The 20280-nt window shown below is 41.7% G+C and overlaps 1 protein-coding gene across 14 annotated transcripts in view; it reads right to left on the bottom strand.

The window, feature by feature from the left end:
- The window catches only part of cacna1db (calcium channel, voltage-dependent, L type, alpha 1D subunit, b), a 410093-nt gene that overhangs the window by 25880 nt on the left and 363933 nt on the right, over nt 1-20280 (bottom strand). For 9 of the 14 annotated variants that reach the window (XM_060931662.1, XM_060931659.1, XM_060931664.1 and 6 more), the window contains 4 exons: nt 7819-7952; nt 7645-7716; nt 7001-7117; nt 694-1067 (listed from right to left, as the gene is read on the bottom strand). In XM_060931662.1, coding sequence (XP_060787645.1) covers nt 694-1067; nt 7001-7117; nt 7645-7716; nt 7819-7952 — 697 coding nt within the window. The remainder of the gene's footprint in view (nt 1-693; nt 1068-7000; nt 7118-7644; nt 7717-7818; nt 7953-20280) is intronic. The other 5 variants (XM_060931671.1, XM_060931666.1, XM_060931670.1 and 2 more) reach the window with 1 other exon arrangement.

Raw genomic sequence — 20280 nt, 5'->3', positions numbered from 1 at the left:
TTATAAACTGAGATAAGGCTTTATTATTTACCTGTGAAAATGTTGTCTTATCTACTGTAAATGGGGTCAGTGCACTTTGTACTCACACATTGCACGTATCAGGTACACAATACGTTAGCTGCACTCAGTTCTGCTTACTAATATCAGGAGCATGTTTTTGGACAAAGTTACCCCCTGGGAAAAGTGTTCTCCTGGCTACGCATATATAGTATATTACATATACATTACATGGGCCTAAAATGACTTTTAAATAGAATGTGCACTTTTTGTGTCACATCATGAGACCAATAATTTGCTGCACACTTTAACCAAATGAACAGTCCCATTCCTCATGTGCACATATGCACAGCTGTCAAACATCTATTTTTAATTTGCCTATTTTTGCCTTTAACCATGCCCTGTTTCCGTGGGGCAGAAATACGAGGCTAGACACATGCACTGTAAAGAACATTCGTGAGCGACTACCATGGGAAAAGTCAAAGAACTTCCAGCACAGAAATAGATATTATGATAAATATTTGACAACTTTCTTTAATCTAATTATGCTACTTTCATTACATCATTGCTATTAAAAGCAAAACATGAACAGGATTCAGGTGAGTACTTCTGGCAGGTCAAGGTGATCAGCACACAGTGCTCTGTAATATTGGTGCTATGCATCAGCAAAACTCAACCCAAAGGAAGTGTTCTCACCTCTTAAAATGAGACTTTCGCTGTGATTCTGCATCACTCCTGAGGTTGAGGTAGGAACCCAGGGAAGACACCCGGCTTCTGGTGGGCCGATCTGCGTGAGGGCGGTACTGCCCTCCATTGGTCAGGACAGGCATGCATGGCACATTGGCATTGTTGAGGTTGGAGTTCGAGGACTTGGGGGATTTGAAGTACAAGTTGGGGTTTGAACACGGACGATTTTGGGCGTAAAGGGGCTGTGGATGAGGCTCAACCTGGACATAGAAGGGAATGGGTGGGACGTGGAGGGGTCGCTGGGTGACGTTAGTGGAGGTAGACGAGCCTCTGTGATCTCCGTTTACATGATTGACATGGTTTCCAAAGAGGCCACCATTTCTCTGGGATGAGACAGGAAAAGAGAGGAAAACGAATGCATGGACATACACTTCAAACTGTGTGTGTGAATATATATGATGTTATACATGATAAGAAAAGCTTAAAATAGTTGTACAGTTAATATTAGTATTTTAAAGAAAGCTCTCTATGAACATCATGGTACTGTATTTCTATATTCTATACATATATGAACTACTGAAGACTAAGTCAATACCTTGCCAACAATCTCAGAATAATAATCTAATATACCATGCACTGAGAGGCTCCGGTTGAAATTATGGATTCTCTGAGGTGACTGGCATAGTACTATTTTGTGAGGGGCACACCTCTGAAGAAAATAGTGCTATGCCAGTCACCGAAGGGAATCCATAATTACCGGTGCATCTCAGTGCATAGTATATTTGATTTATATCCCTCATCAAAAAATTCCAAAATAAAAGTGTTAAGACTGAATCTTGGCATAAATACACTGGAGGCAGCCATGTTTGTTGTTCACGTTGGCGTGACCTTCGACCTGCGCATGTACAATGTACCATGCTATTGCCTGCCTCGCTAGGCATGATCATGATACGTAGATCTACAAACACAGAAATGCTCACGGAGCCACAGCTGTGACTCGAGTTGGCCGTATAGCTTGAAATTGTGACATCAGTTCATGCTATATCCAGGATATACCATGATTGACTCACACCATATTCATTTTTTTTTTTACATTTGACGTCATGAGATACATTGCTTCATCAGTGGTGGAAGTATTTTATGTCACGTGAGCCGTCCTTCACCAATCCCAGCATGGGAATTTTTTGATGAGGGATATAAAAATTAAAACAGCATTTTCTTTGACCCAATAATTATAATTTTTAGATGTAGGTGGATTCTGAATAGTGTTATACTGGGTTTGATAATAATAAGTTCAATTTATATAGCGCCTTTCACAAACCCAAGGACACTTTACACAGGAGTTACCAACAAAAAAAAAAAAACAAAAAACAAAACACTAGAAAGAATAGTGTGAGGTACTGTAAAGAGAAAAGTTTTCAAGTTAGCTTTGAAGGAAGAGAGAGTGGAACAGTCACGAAGCGATTGTGGTAACGAGTTCCAAAGTTTAGGAGCAGCAACGCTGAATGATCTGCCACCCATAGATGCCAGTTTAAAACGTGGAACAGTCAGAAGTCCACAGACAGAAGATCTGAGGGAGCAGGAGGGAGGGACAGTACAAACGAATTAGCTCACAGAGATAAGAAGGGGCGAAACCATGAAGAGCTTTATAGGTTAAAAGTAAGATTTTGTATTTGATCCGAGAGATAACTGGCAGCTAATGCAGTTGCTGTAAAACAGGAGTGATGTGAGCAGTGCGCTTGGTGAGTGTGAGGACTCTTGCTGCTGAGTTTTGGATGTACTGCAGGTGATTGAGCAATGTGGCAGGGAGACCATAAGAGAGAGAATTGCAGTAGTCAAGACGAGAAAAAATAAATGCATTGACCAACATTTTGGCATCAGTTTCCAAGAGAAAAGGGTGGAGACATGCAATATTGCGGAGGTGAAAGAAAGCATTCTTAGTAATTAGTTTAAGATGGGGTTCAAATGTAAGGGTGGAGTCAGAGATAACTCCAAGGTTTTTTATAACTTGGGAAGGACGAATAGACACACCATCAACATCAATAGTAAAACTGGAGAAATTCTGAACTTGTCTTTTGGTACCTACTAATAGAACCTCCGTTTTGTCAGCATTAAGTTTAAGGCAGTTCTTATGCAGCCATTGCTTAAGGTCAGTGATGCAAGTCCTTAGCAGCTGAACAGAGGCTATGGAAGGGGTGGTAGTGATGTAGATTTGAATATTATCAGCATAACAATGAAAGTTAAGGCCATGGTTATGAATAATCTGGCCTATAGGAGAAACATAATATAAAAAGAAGGGGACCAAGGACAGAACCCTGAGGTACACCTTGAGCAACAGTAGCAGTAGATGATTTATGAACACCAATAGAAATAAACTGTTGCCTGTTTGCTAGATATGACTGAAGCCAGGATAAAGCTAAGCCAGTAATACCAAAAGACGACAGTCTGGAAATGAGTCTCTCATGGTGTACGGTGTCAAAGGCAGCTGTGAGGTCCAAGAGAACAAGGACATGGAGATGACCAGCATCAGTTGAGAGCAGGAGGTCATTAACAACTCTTAAGAGAGCAGATTCAGTGCTGTGCAGATTGCGAAAGCCTGACTGAAAGGGTTAATAGAGATCATTACGAGCAAGGAAAGTATGAAGCTGAGAGGCTACAACTCTCTCCATTACCTTAGCTAGGAAAGGGAGATTTGAAATGGGTCTGTAATTGGACAGTGAAAGAGAATCTAGACCAGGTTTCTTTAGTATTGGTGTAACTGAAGCAATTTTGAGGGAGATGGGAACAGTGCCTAAAGCAAAACACTGATTAATCAAATGAGCAATATAAGGGGAGATAGCAGATACACAGGATTTAAGAAGTGCAGTGGGTGCAGGGTCCAACAGACATGAGGAGGACTTAGTCATAATTTCCGATACTTTAGAAGAATCAACAGGAGAGAAAACAGAGAGACAGCAGTCAGCTTTATGAGAAAGAGCTACTAGCGGGACAGAAGAATGAATTTCAGAATGAAAGTGTTAGTAAATACTGTCAATTTTATCCTTGAAAAAAATCCAAAAAAGCCTGACACTGAGCAGGGGAACTGGGAGTGGTTGAAGAAAGAGGCTGAAGAAGTTTATTTATTGTATTAAACAGAGTTTTGGGTCTATGATTGCCACTCTTAATGATGTTAGCTTAGTAGGAGGATCGGGCAGCATTAAGAGCATCCTTATACTTTGTGATGTGTTCAGAGAAGAGTGAAAGATGAATAGTAAGGCCAGTTTTCTTATAAAGGTGCTCTAGCCGCCTTCCTTTGGCTTTCATGGCCCTAAGCTCAGAGGTGAACCAAGGAGAGGCACGATTTGTGGAGACCTGTCTAGTTTTAAGGGGAGCGAAAGTGTTAAGTGTGTTAGATATAGTATTATTGTAAATAGCAACTGTATCATCAGGAGAGGAAACCTCAGCAAATTTACAAAAAGAAGAGAGGAGAGAGGCAGAGAAAGAATGCATATCAATAGAAGAAAGATTACGGAAAGAGAGTAGAATGCAGAGGAAGTTTAGAAGAAGGCACACTGAGACAACACTCAATCAACTTGTGGTCAGTAAAACCTACATCAGAACCTGATACAGATACAATTTTTGTACGAGTAGAGCAAAGCAAGTCAAGTATATGACCATGATTATGTGTGGGAAAGTCAACATGCTGAGTTAAACTGAAAGTCAACATGCTGAGTAAGGGAGCAACTAATATCAACATGAATGTTAAAGGCTACATCCACACGACAACGAGATTTTTTTTTTTAAATATCGCGTCCACATGGGCAACGGATCAGTAAAATATCAGGTACATATGGCAACGCAACGCTTGCTGAAAATGATGCAATACACATGCCACACCTCTATGTGCGCTGTAAAATGGTCCCATCGGAGACACCAGAACAATAGAAGAAGTAGACGCATGCGCATAAACCCCTTCTTCTGTAGCATTAGCCACATAAAGTTTTGATTATTAATCAGTAGCGTAAAACGAAAGACGTGGAAAGAGGAATGAACGGGGGTAGATGGAAGCCGGTACGCCAACATTCTGATATCCTCCAGAATTCTTTAATGGTCCGGAATAAATTGAATGCTACACGTTGATGGATTACTTTGTTCTTCTACGCCCTTTTTGAGGAATGTATTGTCGGACTTAAACCAACATCTGAAGAGGTGAGATCGCTCCTTTTTTTTTCCTATCTTTGCTGGCGGGATTGTTTTTGTTTTTGGAAAGCGCACAGGCGGTGCGCCGTTTGGTTATACTCAGTACTTCCGCAGTGTTTGGACTAAAGACTCTGCCCTAAGGGCTATTCTCTCACTCTCTCTCTCTCTCTCTCTCTCTCACTTTGCACCATTACACAATAAATATTCACAGTGAAAATATTTTGTAAGCGCGTTTCATGAACCAAGTTATAGGATTTGTTGACAACTCACATCGAGTTCGTTACACTTCTACCCGGCGTGAAGCACTGACAGTCATGTGGTTGTGACATCATCATAAACAAATCCGTTCTACTCATCCAGACGACTTCGCAACGGGGCCGTTGCCAGATTTTTCCACTCTGGAACCCGTTCTCAAAAGATTTCGTTTTGGGGCACCCAAAACACCGGTGCCGTGTGGACGCCAGGCCGAAACGATAAACAATTTTATCAGATTCACCTGAATCCGTTGCCGTGTGGACAGGGCCAAAGTCACCCAGAAGAATGATAGCAGTACAGACAGATGAGGCAACAGTTAGCAGTTCATTCAGTTCAGACAGAAAAAAAGATGGTGATGATTTGGGAGGTCGATAGATTAAGATCAGCAACATCGGTGTGGGAGTGGAGGTTTTCAAAGCCAGATATTCACAGGATGTAACATCATGAAAAACACTAAGTTTGATAATTATTAAAACTTCTTAGAGTAATTGTATAACTTCACTTTAAACAGCTTCAGGGATTTGCACACTACTCATAACACATTTTTAATGAATCAACCTTCTTCTTTCTTTTAGTGTTCTGCCTAATGGCAGGTCTGAGTTTCCAGGGAGGACTAAAGCTGTGTTCACATATATACCGGTACGATAGTGGTATAACTGTATCAATACAAAGTATACCGGTACAGTTTAGTGCATCTGTCCACACTAGCGAGAAATGTTTGCGGTTTTCTTTCACGGTAGTTGAAATGCGCGTGCGCGAAATGTTTCCGTGGTTACCGAGTAACTTCCTTCTGAGAATATGGCGGATGAAACAACATGTGTGTGCTTTTTGTTGTCAATGTACAGTCTGTATTTCTGGTGGTCATTCATTCAGTCGAATCATATAAAACGCGCGAGGCAGTTGAGAAAGAAACAAACGAATCTCCATTCTTCACTATTTTATTCAGCGAAGACATCGATTGAGGTGTGTGACTTTGCGCATTATATTTGTATCGATACAGAACCGCTTCATCTGTCCACACTACAGTGAAGCGCTACAGTACCGATACTGTACCGGTACGAAACCCATACATTTGTGGGTTTCGTACCAATGGGTTTCGTACTGATACAGTTATATGGCTACAGTACCGGTATAGTTGCTAGTGTGGACAGGTGTTGCGGTACGAAAGTAGTATCGTATCGGTACAAAATCCCTAGTGTGGACAGGGTATTAGAGTAGTGGTTTCCTGTTGCCTTCTACTGGATTATTTATAGCGGTTTTCTCCTCTTGACCATTCACACACATTCACACCTATGGGCAATTTAGAGTAGCCAGTTAACCTAACTGCATGTCTTTGGACTGTGGGGGAAACAGGAGCACCTGGAGGAAACCCACATAGACATGGGGAGAACATGTAAACTCCACACAGAAAGGCCCCAGTCAGCCATTGGGTTCAAACCCAGAACTTTCTTGCTGTGAGGTGACAGTGCTAACCACTACACCACCATGCTGCCCTGAATTAACCTTAATATTCTTAATTTTATTGTTAAAATACAGTATATACGGATATACATAGTTATACTGTACATATACATAAGATAGGATGACATATCTACAATTCAGACATTTTATTTCTTTCATCATTATAACATTATAAAAACTATTATGGAATGTGACTGAATATTTAAAAGGTATGAAAAGTACAACCTCCTGGATTCTCACATTCTCACTACGTATAAGGTCGCATATATTTAGTATTCAGTATGTTGGGTAAAAGTCTCTTCCTCAACAGTTCAGGCACAGCATGAAGAAATGATAGTGATAAGATCTTCAGCATAATCAGAACCACAGAAGCTGTAACAGTATTTTTAGAAACACTGATGACTGAAAAACTCATTTTTACCCGGTATATATCTTCTTCTTCATCAGGGTTAAAATCTACCAGGTCTTCATCTTGTAGGTCACATGATATGGCTCTGCGAATCTCAGGGCCAATGTCATGCAGTGTCCGCAGACCAGCCTACCAGGAGAAAAATATATGAAATCACACACACACACACGGAATTCTATCTTTGTAGAGAGATAGAAAAACATATCTATTTCCACTGACAAGTGTATATGTCATGCCTACACCTCCCCCATCTGTAACCTCACTGACCTAGCAAAAGTCTTTTTGCTCTTTTTGTTTTTTAAAACAAAACACTACAGTTTTTATTTTAAAAATTCCTCACGGGGATGAGCCAAATATCCCCATGAAGTCAAAACTGACGTATTCCAACCATTATTGGGACATTCGAGACCCATAAAGAGATAAAAACATGGCCATACATACATACATTAAGCTTTTTTTTCATCATGTACATTTTTTGCACACAATATTTTCACTTCAGATATCAATGCATACATCAAACCCATTAATATGGTTATAGGGCATTATACAAATACGATATCGAATACAAAGGAATAAAAAAATCCCCAAGAGAGCAAAACTGGCCATGTTCCAGGAAGGAAAGGGTGGCATACTTTCTCACCCCCTTTCGCACTAACCATTAACAGGTGTCTGTGGGTCGCTGTTATGTGACAGAGGAGACCTAACTGGGGGATGGAAATTGGCCGTGACTAAATTAGGGAGAAAAAACAAATCCCAACAGTCTTTGTGAGTCATTACTCAACATATTGAAATGTCAACGTTTATAGCTTGAAAGGCAGGTATTGTCTCACCTGTAGTGCAATGGCGGTGTTATGACTGGTAGGGTGCCGTCCCACAAGACCTAGCTCTTTGCGTTTCTTGAATTTTCTGAAGTAGTCCTGTATCAGGAAAGTGGCATAGAACTTCCCCACTGTGACCTCGTCATCTAAATGAACAGACCACACAATGATCACGCTTTCTTGATCAACACCACAATGAACCACTGTATAGTTTTTAGAAATAGTGTGTTACATGTAACATGTCTCATAAGCTAAGGTTGTCATGTGTCCAGAGACATAGAACACCTTATATTACTGTTGAAATTGCGCAGGCATTTGTAAAACTAAATACATCTTAAGGTACTTTTGTCTCAAAGGTTCAGCTCTGTAATCCAGTGAAGTAATTCTAATACAGTCAGAAGTTATAATGTAAGGGAATCATTGTATTTTCCAGTAGATTTAAAAAAAGTTATTTCCATTGATATTATTGCGCTTGGGCGGCACGGTGGTGTAGTGGTTAGCGCTGTCGCCTCACAGCAAGAAGGTCCTGGGTTCGAACCCCGGGTCCGGCGAGGGCCTTTCTGTGTGGAGTTTGCATGTTCTCCCCGTGTCCGCGTGGGTTTCCTCCGGGTGCTCCGGTTTCCCCCACAGTCCAAAGACATGCAGGTTAGGTTAACTGGTGACTCTAAATTGACCGTAGGTGTGAATGTGAGTGTGAATGGTTGTCTGTGTCTATGTGTCAGCCCTGTGATGACCTGGCGACTTGTCCAGGGTGTACCCCGCCTTTCGCCCGTAGTCAGCTGGGATAGGCTCCAGCTTGCCTGCGACCCTGTAGAAGGATAAAGCGGCTAGAGATGATGAGATGAGATGAGATGAGATTATTGCGCTTGATATCTGATCTCCCCCATCGATCGAGCTGAGAACCTCTACGTGGTGATCCCTAGTAACGACCTCGGTCGGCTAATCTCAGCAACTCAATTTCCAGAAGGAAGCAACTTTGATCGTTACATTGATGATGACAAGCACCTAGACCCGTATTCTCCAGCTGAATGTTGAAGGACTTACAAGAACTAAAAGAGACCTTATCTGCCATCTAGTGGACGCAAACAACGCCAGTGTGATTCTCCTGCAAGAGACCCATGCTGACAGCAAAGACAAACTCACAATTGAAGGCTACAGCACTATAGCCTCTATACTCAACAAGTACCATGGTATCGCTACCTATGTGCATGAAGGTGTCCACGTGAAATCCATCCAAAAATCCCCAGAGGGCAGCCAAATCCAGTGGACCTGTGCCACCATCAAGAATGTATCCATAATGAACATATACAAGCCGTCGCCAAATGCAGCCAACATCCAAAGCTTGCCCCTGTAAGCACTACCACCATTGCCTGTGGGGACTTCAACAGCAGAAACACCTTATGGGGCTATCCGGATACTAACAAGAATGGCAAGATAGTTGTCCAGTGGGCTGAAATATCTGACCTACATCTGCTTTATGATGCTAAAGACAAAAATTGTTCTTTTCAGGCTGCCACAAGACATGGACTAATCCTGACTTGTGCTTTGTCTCTAACTCAATCGCTCAATCCTACGAACGGTATGTACTGGACAAGTTCCCACGATCTGGACATTGTCCCATTGTCATTGGCACTGAAGTTGGAATGAAGATCAACAGTCTTGGCAAAAAGAGGTGGAATTTTCATAAGGCTAACTGGAGTAAATTTGCCGGCCTTACCAACTTGTTATCCTGCGACCTCCCGGATCCATCAGGGCCAGCCACAGACACCAAGTATATGCATTAGCTGGTCACCCTTGGTAGGCTTCTCATCTATGGCCTTTACATCCCTGCTCTCCTCTGCTGCTAAGGCATTCATTCCCCAAGGCAGACGTGACGCGTATATCCCCTGCTGGGACGAAGAGTGCGAGGCAGCCTTCCAAGACCACAATGCAGCAAGCATAGATGAGAAGCCTACCAAGGGTGACCAGCTAATGCATATACTTGGAAAAAAGCGACAGGTGCGGTGGGAGGAAACTGCCACCTCAACTGACTTCGCCCATTCAAGCCGAAAGGCGTGGGATACAATCAACCGCCTTTCAGGGCACAGTAGCAAACCCAAGCCCTGCCTTGTTACCGCCAATTCTATTGCATCAGTCCTTGTGGATAACGGCAAATGGAAAAACAAGAGCGAAGAATCCAAGCTGCATACTCATGAAGTCAACAGGAAGATCAAAGAGACCACTGCCCGCCAACCCGCCTCAAAGAATCTCTCTGGACCAGTTACCCTAGAACAGCTAATGGATGCCATCCTATGCTTAAAAAAGGGCAAAGCCCCCGGCATCGACTTGGTTCATGCAGAATTCTTCTGCTACCTGGGAACCCATGCTCTTGAATGGCTATGCCAGTTCCTCTCCAATCCCTGTTGTATGGTGGCAAGCCCAAGTGGTTGCCATTCTCAAACCCAAGAAACCAGCAGATGATCCCAAGAGCTACAGGCCAATCTCATTGCTCTGTATTACGTACAAGCTGATGGCAAGAATAATGCTGGGACGCATCAATGGTATCGTTGAAATACACCTTCCATGAGAGCAGGCTGGCTTCCGTAAAGGTAGATCTACCACGGACCAAATAGCCCATCTTGTCAATGACATTGAAGCCACCTTCCAGAGAATGGAAAAGGCTGGAGTAGTCTACATCGATTTGACAGCTGCATACGACACCATATGGCACCACGGACTTTACCTGAAGCTCCTTCAACTGATACCCGATGCGAAGCTTGTGAAGTTCATCATGCTCATGCTTCAAAACCGTTCCTTCTATGTGGTTAATTCAAGTGGCGAACGAAGTAGGAAATGGCACCTCCGAAACGGTCTGCCGCAAGGCTCAGTCCTTGCCCCTATCTTCTTCAATGTCTACATAGCAGACTATCCTGTCACAATGTCAACCAAGTACCTGTACGCAGATGGCAGTGCAATCGGCTATGCAGCTGAAACCTACAAGGAGATCCAGTCCATTCTAGAAGCAGACGTCTCTACTCTCTGCAACTACTTGAGCCTCTGGCACCTGAAATTCAGCGAGTCCAAAACGGTTTGCCAGTCTAGCTAATCAACTTGCAAAAAAGGAGCTGGAGATAAAGATGCAGGACAAGAAGCTGAGATTTGACCCACAGCCTGTATACCTCGGTGTGACCCTGGACTGCAGCCTTACGTTTGGTCCTCACCTCAAGAACGTGGCTAACAAAACCTCCAAACACGTTAACATCATCAAGAAGCTCAGTGGACTACAGTGGGGAGCCAATTTCACCACTTTACGAACATCGGTCCTCATTCTTGTGTATTCCGCTGCTGAATACACCACAGCTGTCTGGTCTCACAGCGTTCACACCAAGGCTGTCGATGTGGTTCTCAATGAAGTGATGTGCCTTATCTCTGGGACCTTGAAACCTACACTGACTGAGATGCTCTCTGTAGTCTCAGGAATTCCTCCTGCAAGCATCCGGCGAGACTATCAAGTCCTCAAGCTAGCAGCGAAGGCACTTGAGGAGAATAGCCTCATTCCACCAATTCAGGATGACAACACCCCTCAATAGCTATCAAAGCAGCACTTTGCCATCAAAGCTGCAGCGCTCATGAGAGCTGGACCAGCTTCCAACTCCTGGGTGGAACAGAGATGGCGGGAGGAATGGAGCCACTCGTGTACCACCTTGCATTCTTTCATTGATTTCCCCTCTGCAAAGCCCTGTGGTTACCATCTTGCCCACAAGGCGTGGACCTGCCTCAACTGTCTCCGTACTGGATGGGGCAAGACCCAGTCCTTCCTCAAGATGATTGGAGCTAGTGAGGATGATGCCTGCCAGTGCAGTCGCACGCAGACAATTCCCCACATCCTTCAGGAGTGCCCGATCTTCAGGCCACCCCATGGGCCTGACAGTCTCATCAAACTGGACACAGACACAGTCAGCTGGCTGGAGAATGCTGACATCTCAGTGTAATTCCTGAGGAAATTACACGAACGAATGATTGTGCTTGATATTGAACCATGGCGTTTGCTATATTTAAAAAAAAAAAAAAAAAAACCCACCACACATTCAACTGTAAAGTTCAGGAAGGCCAAAAATAACTTTTAATAGTGCCCTCTTACCTCTAAGAAGTTATTGGTTTTTATATTACTGAACTGATACCAGCAAAAATTTGACCTTGTCCTGTAGCACATATACAGTAGTTGAAGCCAACGTTTTGCACAACTCCACACATTCTAAGTCACTGTACATTTCTTTTGGCAAGTCAATTAGTACATCTACTTTGCTCACACCACACTTTCTTTTAAAACTATCAATTAGGGACAGATTTATTACAGCTTTATTTCATGTTGTCAGAATTCCCAGTTGGTCAAAATTTTCCATGCACCAATTTGACTGTCTCTTTAAACAGTCTGGAAAATTCCAGAATTTGACCTCATGACTTTAGAAGCTTCTGATTGGCCAATGGCATAATTAGGAGTTAATCAGATGTGTACCTGTAGCTATATTTAAGGGCCAGTGGCATTTTGTCATTGATAACATTGGAAGATCCAAGCAACTCAGTCAAGATCAGATCTCAAAAAAAAAAATTTTGGACCTCCACAAATCTGATTCCTCCTTAAGATAAATTTCCAGAAGACAGACTGAAGTTCACAGGTGACCACCAGATTTCTGGAGAACTGTTCTTCAGTCAGATGAAACAAAAAGTTGAACTGTTTTTGGCCGTAGGGATCAATGCAATGTGTATGGAGGAAAAAGGGTAAAGCTTTTAATCTGAAGAACACATCCCAACTGTGAAGCATGGAGGTGGCAGCATCATGTTGTGGGGAGGTTTTGCTGGAAAAGGGACTGGTGCACTTTGAAAAATACTATAGATGCCATCATGAGGAAGGAGGACTGTTGGGAAATACAATTCGACATTAAGATATTAGCAAGAAATTTAACAACTTAGGCTGTGTCTGAAATCACTCACTCATTCGCTATTTACTATCTAGGAATTCTGTATAGAGGACTATATAGTGAGCTCATTGGTAAAATGAAAAAACACGTTCAGACACTACTCCGCTGCGCCATTATTTACGTCATTACTGTTGCACAATTAAAACGTGCCAGATTAGTCGGCTGGTGGGTTTTCAAAATAGTAAATACACGCGTTTATTTTTGTGATGAATACATATATTAGTGTATTTCCCACATTAATAAATACAAAGTACTTTGTGTCTGCTGCATCTTTCAGTTCTTTTAAATCAAGGCTGAATACTTTCTTCTTTGCCGCTGCCTTTTATTAAATCAAATTTGAGGCTTTTGATTAATTCCTTGCTCTGTAACTTTTATTCTTGTATTTTATCTGTCTTATTCTATTTTAGCTTTTTAGCTCTTCTCTTACTATTTTTAATTGTATTTCAATGTCTGTTTATAATGTATTTCTTCCTCTGTCCATTCACCCCATCACACTTTTTTTTTCTTTCAGCACATCCGTAATGCATGATGGTACATATTGCTTGGTTAGTGACCATCAGTTGTACACTGGTTTTCACGGTGCACTGTGGGATACTTTGAATGCATTATATAGGGTGAAATAATTGTCACTATACATTCAGACAGCACTACAAAATGGCGAACTCACTATATAGTGAGTAGTGAGTAATTTCGGACACAGGGAATGTTAAAGTATTTGAGTGGTCATCACAAAGCCCTGACCCAAATCCCATTTAAAAAAAAAAAAACAACCAACCAACCAAACAAAAAAAAACGTGTGGACTGAACGGAAGAAGCATATTTGAGCACAGAGATCCACAAAGTTACACTGATTTACAGTGCCTTGCAAAAGTATTCATCCCCCTTAGTGTTTGTCCTGTTTTGTTGCATTATAAGATGGAATTAAAATGGATTTTGGGGGGGTTAGCACCATTTGATTTACACAACATGCCGACCACTTTAAAGGTGAAAATTGTTGTTTTATTGTGACACAAACAATAATTAAGATGAACAAACAGAAATCTGGAGTGTGCATAGATATTCACCCCCTTTTGTATGAAACCCCTAAAAGAGCTGGTCCAATCAGTTCACTTCATAAATCACATAATTAGTTGATTAAGTTCCACCTGTGTGCAATCAAAGTGTCACATGACTTGTCACATGATGTCTGTATAAATCAACCTATTCTGGAAGGACCCTGACTCTGCAACACTACTAAGCAAGCAACATGAAAACCAAGGAGCCTTCAAACAGGTCAGAGACAAAGTTGTGGAGAAGTATGGATCAGGGTTGGGTTATAAAAATATCCCAAACTTTGAATATCCCAGGGAGCACCATTAAATCCATTATAGCAAAATGGAAAGAATATGTCACCACTACAAACCTGCCAAGAGAAGGCCGCCCACCAAAACTCACAGACCGGGCAAGGAGGGCATTAATCAGAGATGCAACAAAGACACCAAAGATAACACTGAAGGAGCTGCAAAGATCCACAGAGGAGATGGGATTATCTGTCCATAGAACCACTTTAAGCTGTACATGCCACAGAGCAGGACTTTATGGAAGAGTGGCCAGAAAAAAAGCCGTTGCTTAAGAAAACGCGTTTGGAGTTTGCCCAACAGCATGCAGCAGACTCCCCAAACACATGGAAGATTCTTCTTTGGTCAAATGAGACTAAAATTTATCTTTTTGGCCATCATGGGAAATGCCATGTGTGGCGCAAACCCATCACCCTGAGAACACCATTCCTATAGTGAAGTATGGTGGTGGCAGCATCATGCTGTGGGGATATTTTTCATCTGCATGGCCAGGAAAGCTGGTCAGGACTGAAGGAAAGATGGAAGGTACTAAATACAGGGTAATTCTGGAAGAAAACCTGTTTGAGTCAGCCAGAGGTTTGAGACAGAATGAAGGTTGGGGGGGATTGACTTGGGGGGGGGGGGGGTGAATACCTATGCACACTCCAGAGTTCTGTTTTTTCATCTTAATTATTGTTTGTGTCACAATAAAACGACAGTTTTCACCTTTAAAGTGGTAGGCATGTTGTGTAAATCAAATGCTGCTCCCCCCCCAAAAAAAAAAAATCCATTTTAATTCCTGCTTGTAATGCAACAAAACAGGACAAACACTAAGGGGGATGAATACTTTTGCAAGACATTGTACACCAGTTCTGTCAGGAAGAATGAGCAAAAATTCAAGTAAAGTATTGTGAGAAGCTTGTGGAAGGTTACCCCCAGGGTTTGATTCAAGTTCAAGCAATTAAAAGGTAATGCCACCAAATACTAACAAAGTGTAAACTTCTGACCCACTGAAAATCTGATAGAGTAAACAAAAGCTGAAATAAATTTGTCTCTTGACTATTATTTTGAAATGATCTCTTATGAAAATAGATACCCTAACTGACTTAACATAGTAAATGTGTGGAGTTTGTTTTGAGCCGAGGTGTATGAAAACTTTTTGGCTACAATTGTACAGCCTAAAATATCAGATTAGAAACTTGTAAAGCAAATTAAAGTAGGTCAAGTAAATGTGTGGGAGCTGCTATCAGATCAGCAGTCTACAAATACTTCACAGTAAAGACCCTGTTTGTTCTTGGAAAGGATACTTTTTTTATCTGGAAAATGTTTATACTGTATATATACAGTAAAGTAACTTCATTGTATTTTTGTTTTCAGATTGATTTTATTACATGCTACAGTATATAGAAGATCTCAAATAATTGCGAACAGAAAATGTTAGGATTATGATAGTTTATTTCTACATAGTTATAATTAATCAGTTATTTAATGATTTTTCCTCCCAGAGAGTCGTTAAGGTTTGAATAGTCCTACAGCACTGAAGACGTAAATCAACCATGTAATGGGCACACTTAGTTGAACACAGCAATGATGGCAGGAAACACATGACAGATTGAGTTTGAGAATTTCTTTCAAGCAAGCAGTACAGGAAAGCAGACTGTGCATGTTCTTTAGGTGGAGGGGTGAGGTGAGAGCCAGAGGAAGTAACCTCTTATCAAGTTTGTTTTGGCACGCCCGAGCAGCTTAATTTTCCATGAACAAAATAAGATAAGCATCTGTCTCACACAAATGATGTGTGAGAGAGTTAAGCAAAAAGGTAACAGAGAAAAAGGGGTAAACAAAAAAAAGGTAATTTATTTTAATTGTTTAAAGGTGACAAAGTATTCAAACACTAATCATGCAAGCATAAAGATTAGACTCCATGACTACCTCTTAAAAGCAAGACAAAAAAACTGCTTTACAACCCCAAATCAGAAAAAGTCGGAACGGTATGTTGAAATTAAAACTGAAAACAATGATTTGTAAGTAATCTTTGACCTGTATTGCACTAAAAAAAAAAAAAGACAACCCATTATTTAATGTTTTACCTCTTGATGTTTTTTTTTTTCAAAATAAAAACATATTCTCATCTCATTATCTCTAGCCGCTTTATCCTTCTACAGGGTCGCAGGCAAGCTGGAGCCTATCCCAGCTGACTACGGGCGAAAGGCGGGGTACACCCTGGACAAGTCGCCAGGTCATCACAGGGCTGACACATAGACACACACAACCATTCACACTCACATTCACACCTACGGTCAATTTAGAGTCACCAGTTAACCTAACCTGCATGTCTTTGGACTGTGGGGGAAACCAGAGCACCCGGAGGAAACCCACGCGGACACGGGGAGAACATGCAAACTCCGCACAGAAAGGCCCTCGCCGGCCCCGGGGCTCGAACCCAGGACCTTCTTGCTGTGAGGCGACAGCGCTAACCACTACACCACCGTGCCGCCTAAAAACATATTTAAATTTTAATTCTTACATTTAAAAAAAAAGTTGGGACAGTAAAGCATTTACTACTTTGTAATGTTGCCATTCCTTCTCACAACACTTCAAAGATGTTTAGGGACTGAAGACACTGAGTGATGAAGCGTTTCAGGTGTTATTTTGTCCCATTCTTCCTGTGCAACAGTACAAAGTCATCCTTATAATATTTTTTGTTACAAAATTCACCACACATTCTCTACTGGGGACAGAGTGGCAGGCACCCTCTTCTTCCACAGCCATGCCTTTGTAATGTGTGCAGAATGTGGTTTTGCATTGAACTATCCCTGGAAAATATGTCGTCTTGAAGGCAGCATATGTTGCTCCAAAATCTTAATGTACTTTTCTGCATTAATGCTGCCATCACAGAAGTGTAAGTTACCTTTGCCAAGGGCACTGACACAACCCCATACCATGACAGACTCTGGCTTTTGGACTTGTTGCTGGTAACAGTTTGGATGATCCTTTTATCTTTGGTCCGGAGCACACTGTGTCCGTTTCTTCCAAAAAATACCTGGAATACTGATTCGTCTGACCACAATACACCTTTCACTGTGTGATGGTCCATCCCAGACGCCTCCAAGCCCAGTGATGTTGATTGCACTTCTGGACACACTTAATAAGGCTTCCTTTTTGCACACTAAAGTTTAACTGGGATTTGCGGATGTAACTATGTATTGTAGTATTTGACAAAGGTTTGCAAAAGTAATCCTGAGTCCATGTGGTTATATCAGTGATAGATAAATGACGGTTCTTGATGCAGTGCCGTCTGAGGGATCGGAGATCATGGGTGTTCAGCTTAGGCTTGCGTCCTTGCCCTTTACATGTTGAAATTCCTCCAGATTCCTTGAATTGTTATACACCACAGAATGTGAAATATCCAAATCCCTTTGTATCTTTCTTTAAAGAACATTGTTTTTAAACATTTCAATAATCTTCTCATACATTTGTTGAGAAACTGGAGCTCCTCGGCCCATCTTTGCTCCTCAGAGACTAGGTCTTCCCTGGATACTGATTTTTTACCAAATCACGATTACAGTCACTTTTTGACATCACCTGCTTCAAATCACATAATTATTTAATTGTTTTACCTCATTCCTAGCCCTAAATAGCCCATTATTCCTCCTGCACTTTTTTATTTACTTTATCTTATATTTTATATTATTTTTATTGCTGCTGGTTTCTCTGAGTGCTATCAAACAAAGTTTTGTTGTATACCTACAATGGCAATCTTAAATTGACCCCATCCCAACTTTTTTTGGAATGTGTTGCAGGCCTGAAACGCAGGAATGGATTTATATTAACAAATGAAATTAAATTGACCAGACAAAACATTACATATTTTGGGTTCATACTGTCTGCTATGAAATAGAAGTCAAAGTAAATTTAGAAATCACTGCTTTTTTATTATTTGCATTTTCCATACTGTCCCAAATTTTTCTGATTTGGGGATGTAGAAAACAGTGTAATTTAATAATACTTTGGTACCCACATAGAGCACTGGGTTGTTTTAACTCTTTACTCCTTAAAGCAGTTGCTACAGCCACCCTTGGTGGCAAGTATATACTGTTCACCCTTAGGCCAAGTTTACATTAGACCGTATCTGTCTCGTTTTCTTCGCGGATGCACTGTCCGTTTACATTAAAACGCCTGGAAACGCCGGGAAACGGGAATCCGCCAGGGTCCACGTATTCAATCCAGATCGTGTCTGGTCCGGTGCTGTGTAAACATTGAGAATACGCGGATACGCTGTGCTGAGCTCTAGCTGGCGTCATCATTGGACAATGTCACTGTGACATCCACCTTCCTGATTCGCTGGCGTTGGTCATGTGACGCGACTGCTGAAAAACGGTGCGGACTTCCGCCTTGTATCACCTTTCATTAAAGAGTATAAAAGTATGAAAATACTGCAAATACTGATGCAAATACTGCCCATTGTGTAGTTATGATTGTCTTTAGGCTTGCCATCCTTCCACTTGCAAGTGGTAAGTGATATGCGCTGGGATCACACACACAGCGGCTCAGTCCCGAATCACTGCTCGTGCGCTCCACTCGCGCGCTCTGTGAGCTGCGCAGGGCCGGAGTGCGCATCCTCCAGAGGGCACTCGCTGTTCAGGGCGGAGTGATTTGGAGCGCAGGATGCCTGCGGAGCCAAGCGTATCCGTGTATTGGCGTTGCTGTGTGCACGCTAATCGTTTTAAAAACGTTAATCTGATGATCCGCTGATACGGTCTAATGTAAACCCCACCTTAGAGCATATTTACAAGAAAAAAAGTCTAAAGACAAGGTTTTAGACAAGGCGTCATATGTCGTCATTATGGGATATACACGGGGTCGTCATATATCGTCATTAAGAGGTAAAGAGTTAATGTGTCAGTGTTTACTGAAACATGACTAGCAAGACACTTGCACATGAAAACATGACCTGACCAGATACAGACTAATGCAAAGCCACAAATTAAGGTTCTCTGCTTCATTTGGTTATCGTCAAGTATGCAAGTATGAAATAAAACCCTTTTTGATGTGCTGTTATAGGAAAATAATCAATGATGGGATGGTGCAATTATGTGTGAGTGCTATTATCAATTCAATGTTTATTATTTTCCAAAAACAGGATGTCCAAAAGTGTTTTATTCATTGAATATCACAGCAGTTCATCAATGTTAGCATTTTTTGTATTGGATCAATTCAGGATAATTGGAGAAACCCAGCTCTCTATGTGTTACTTCTATGGGGGGGTGGGGGGGGGGGGGGGGGGATATATACATACACACACACACACATTGTATGTGTGTATATATATATATATATATATATATACTGTATGTGTGTATATATATATATACTGTATGTGTGTATATATATATATATCATCTCATCTCATTATCTCTAGCCGGTTTATCCTGTTCTACAGGGTTGCAGGCAAGCTGGAGCCTATCCCAGCTGACTACGGGCGAAAGGCGGGGTACACCCTGGACAAGTCGCCAGGTCATCACAGGGCTGACACATAGACACACACAACCATTCACACTCACATTCACACCTACGGTCAATTTAGAGTCACCAGTTAACCTAACCTGCATGTCTTTGGACTGTGGGGGAAACCGGAGCACCCGGAGGAAACCCACGCGGACACGGGGAGAACATGCAAACTCCGCACAGAAAGGCCCTCGCCGGCCACGGGGCTCGAACCCGGACCTTCTTGCTGTGAGGTGACAGCGCTAACCACTACACCACCATGCTGCCCATATATATATAATTTCTTTTTTCAGAATTTGAAATAGGTAGGTAGTAGAAATGGCTGTATACTGTATAAATTAATGATGTTAAACCCAGTTCATATGGTTAATGGGTACTCCCTCATGAAAGAGTAGAATTAAAATATTTTCTGAGATTTAACACTTCAGAAGGCAAGTGAGAAATGAAAAAGGAAAGAGAGAGAGAGAGAGAGAGAGAGAGAGAGAGAAATGTTTGTGTATCTGTGTGAGTGTTGCATGAGAGACAGTTGCTTGGTGACTCAGGAAACAGTTTTTCAGTGCTTCAGCAAAAAACCTATTTCTGTTTTGTACAATTAACTGTTTTGCGCTCATTCTCACGCTATTCATATGAAAACATATCTCTAGTCACAAACCAAACTTGTTTTAATGTGTTAAAACAGAACGATTCAATTACAG

The sequence above is a fragment of the Neoarius graeffei genome, chromosome 10 (genome assembly GCF_027579695.1).
Source record: "Neoarius graeffei isolate fNeoGra1 chromosome 10, fNeoGra1.pri, whole genome shotgun sequence".
Classification (NCBI taxonomy): Eukaryota; Metazoa; Chordata; class Actinopteri; order Siluriformes; family Ariidae; genus Neoarius; species Neoarius graeffei.
This window is presented reverse-complemented; position numbering and strand designations above follow the sequence as displayed.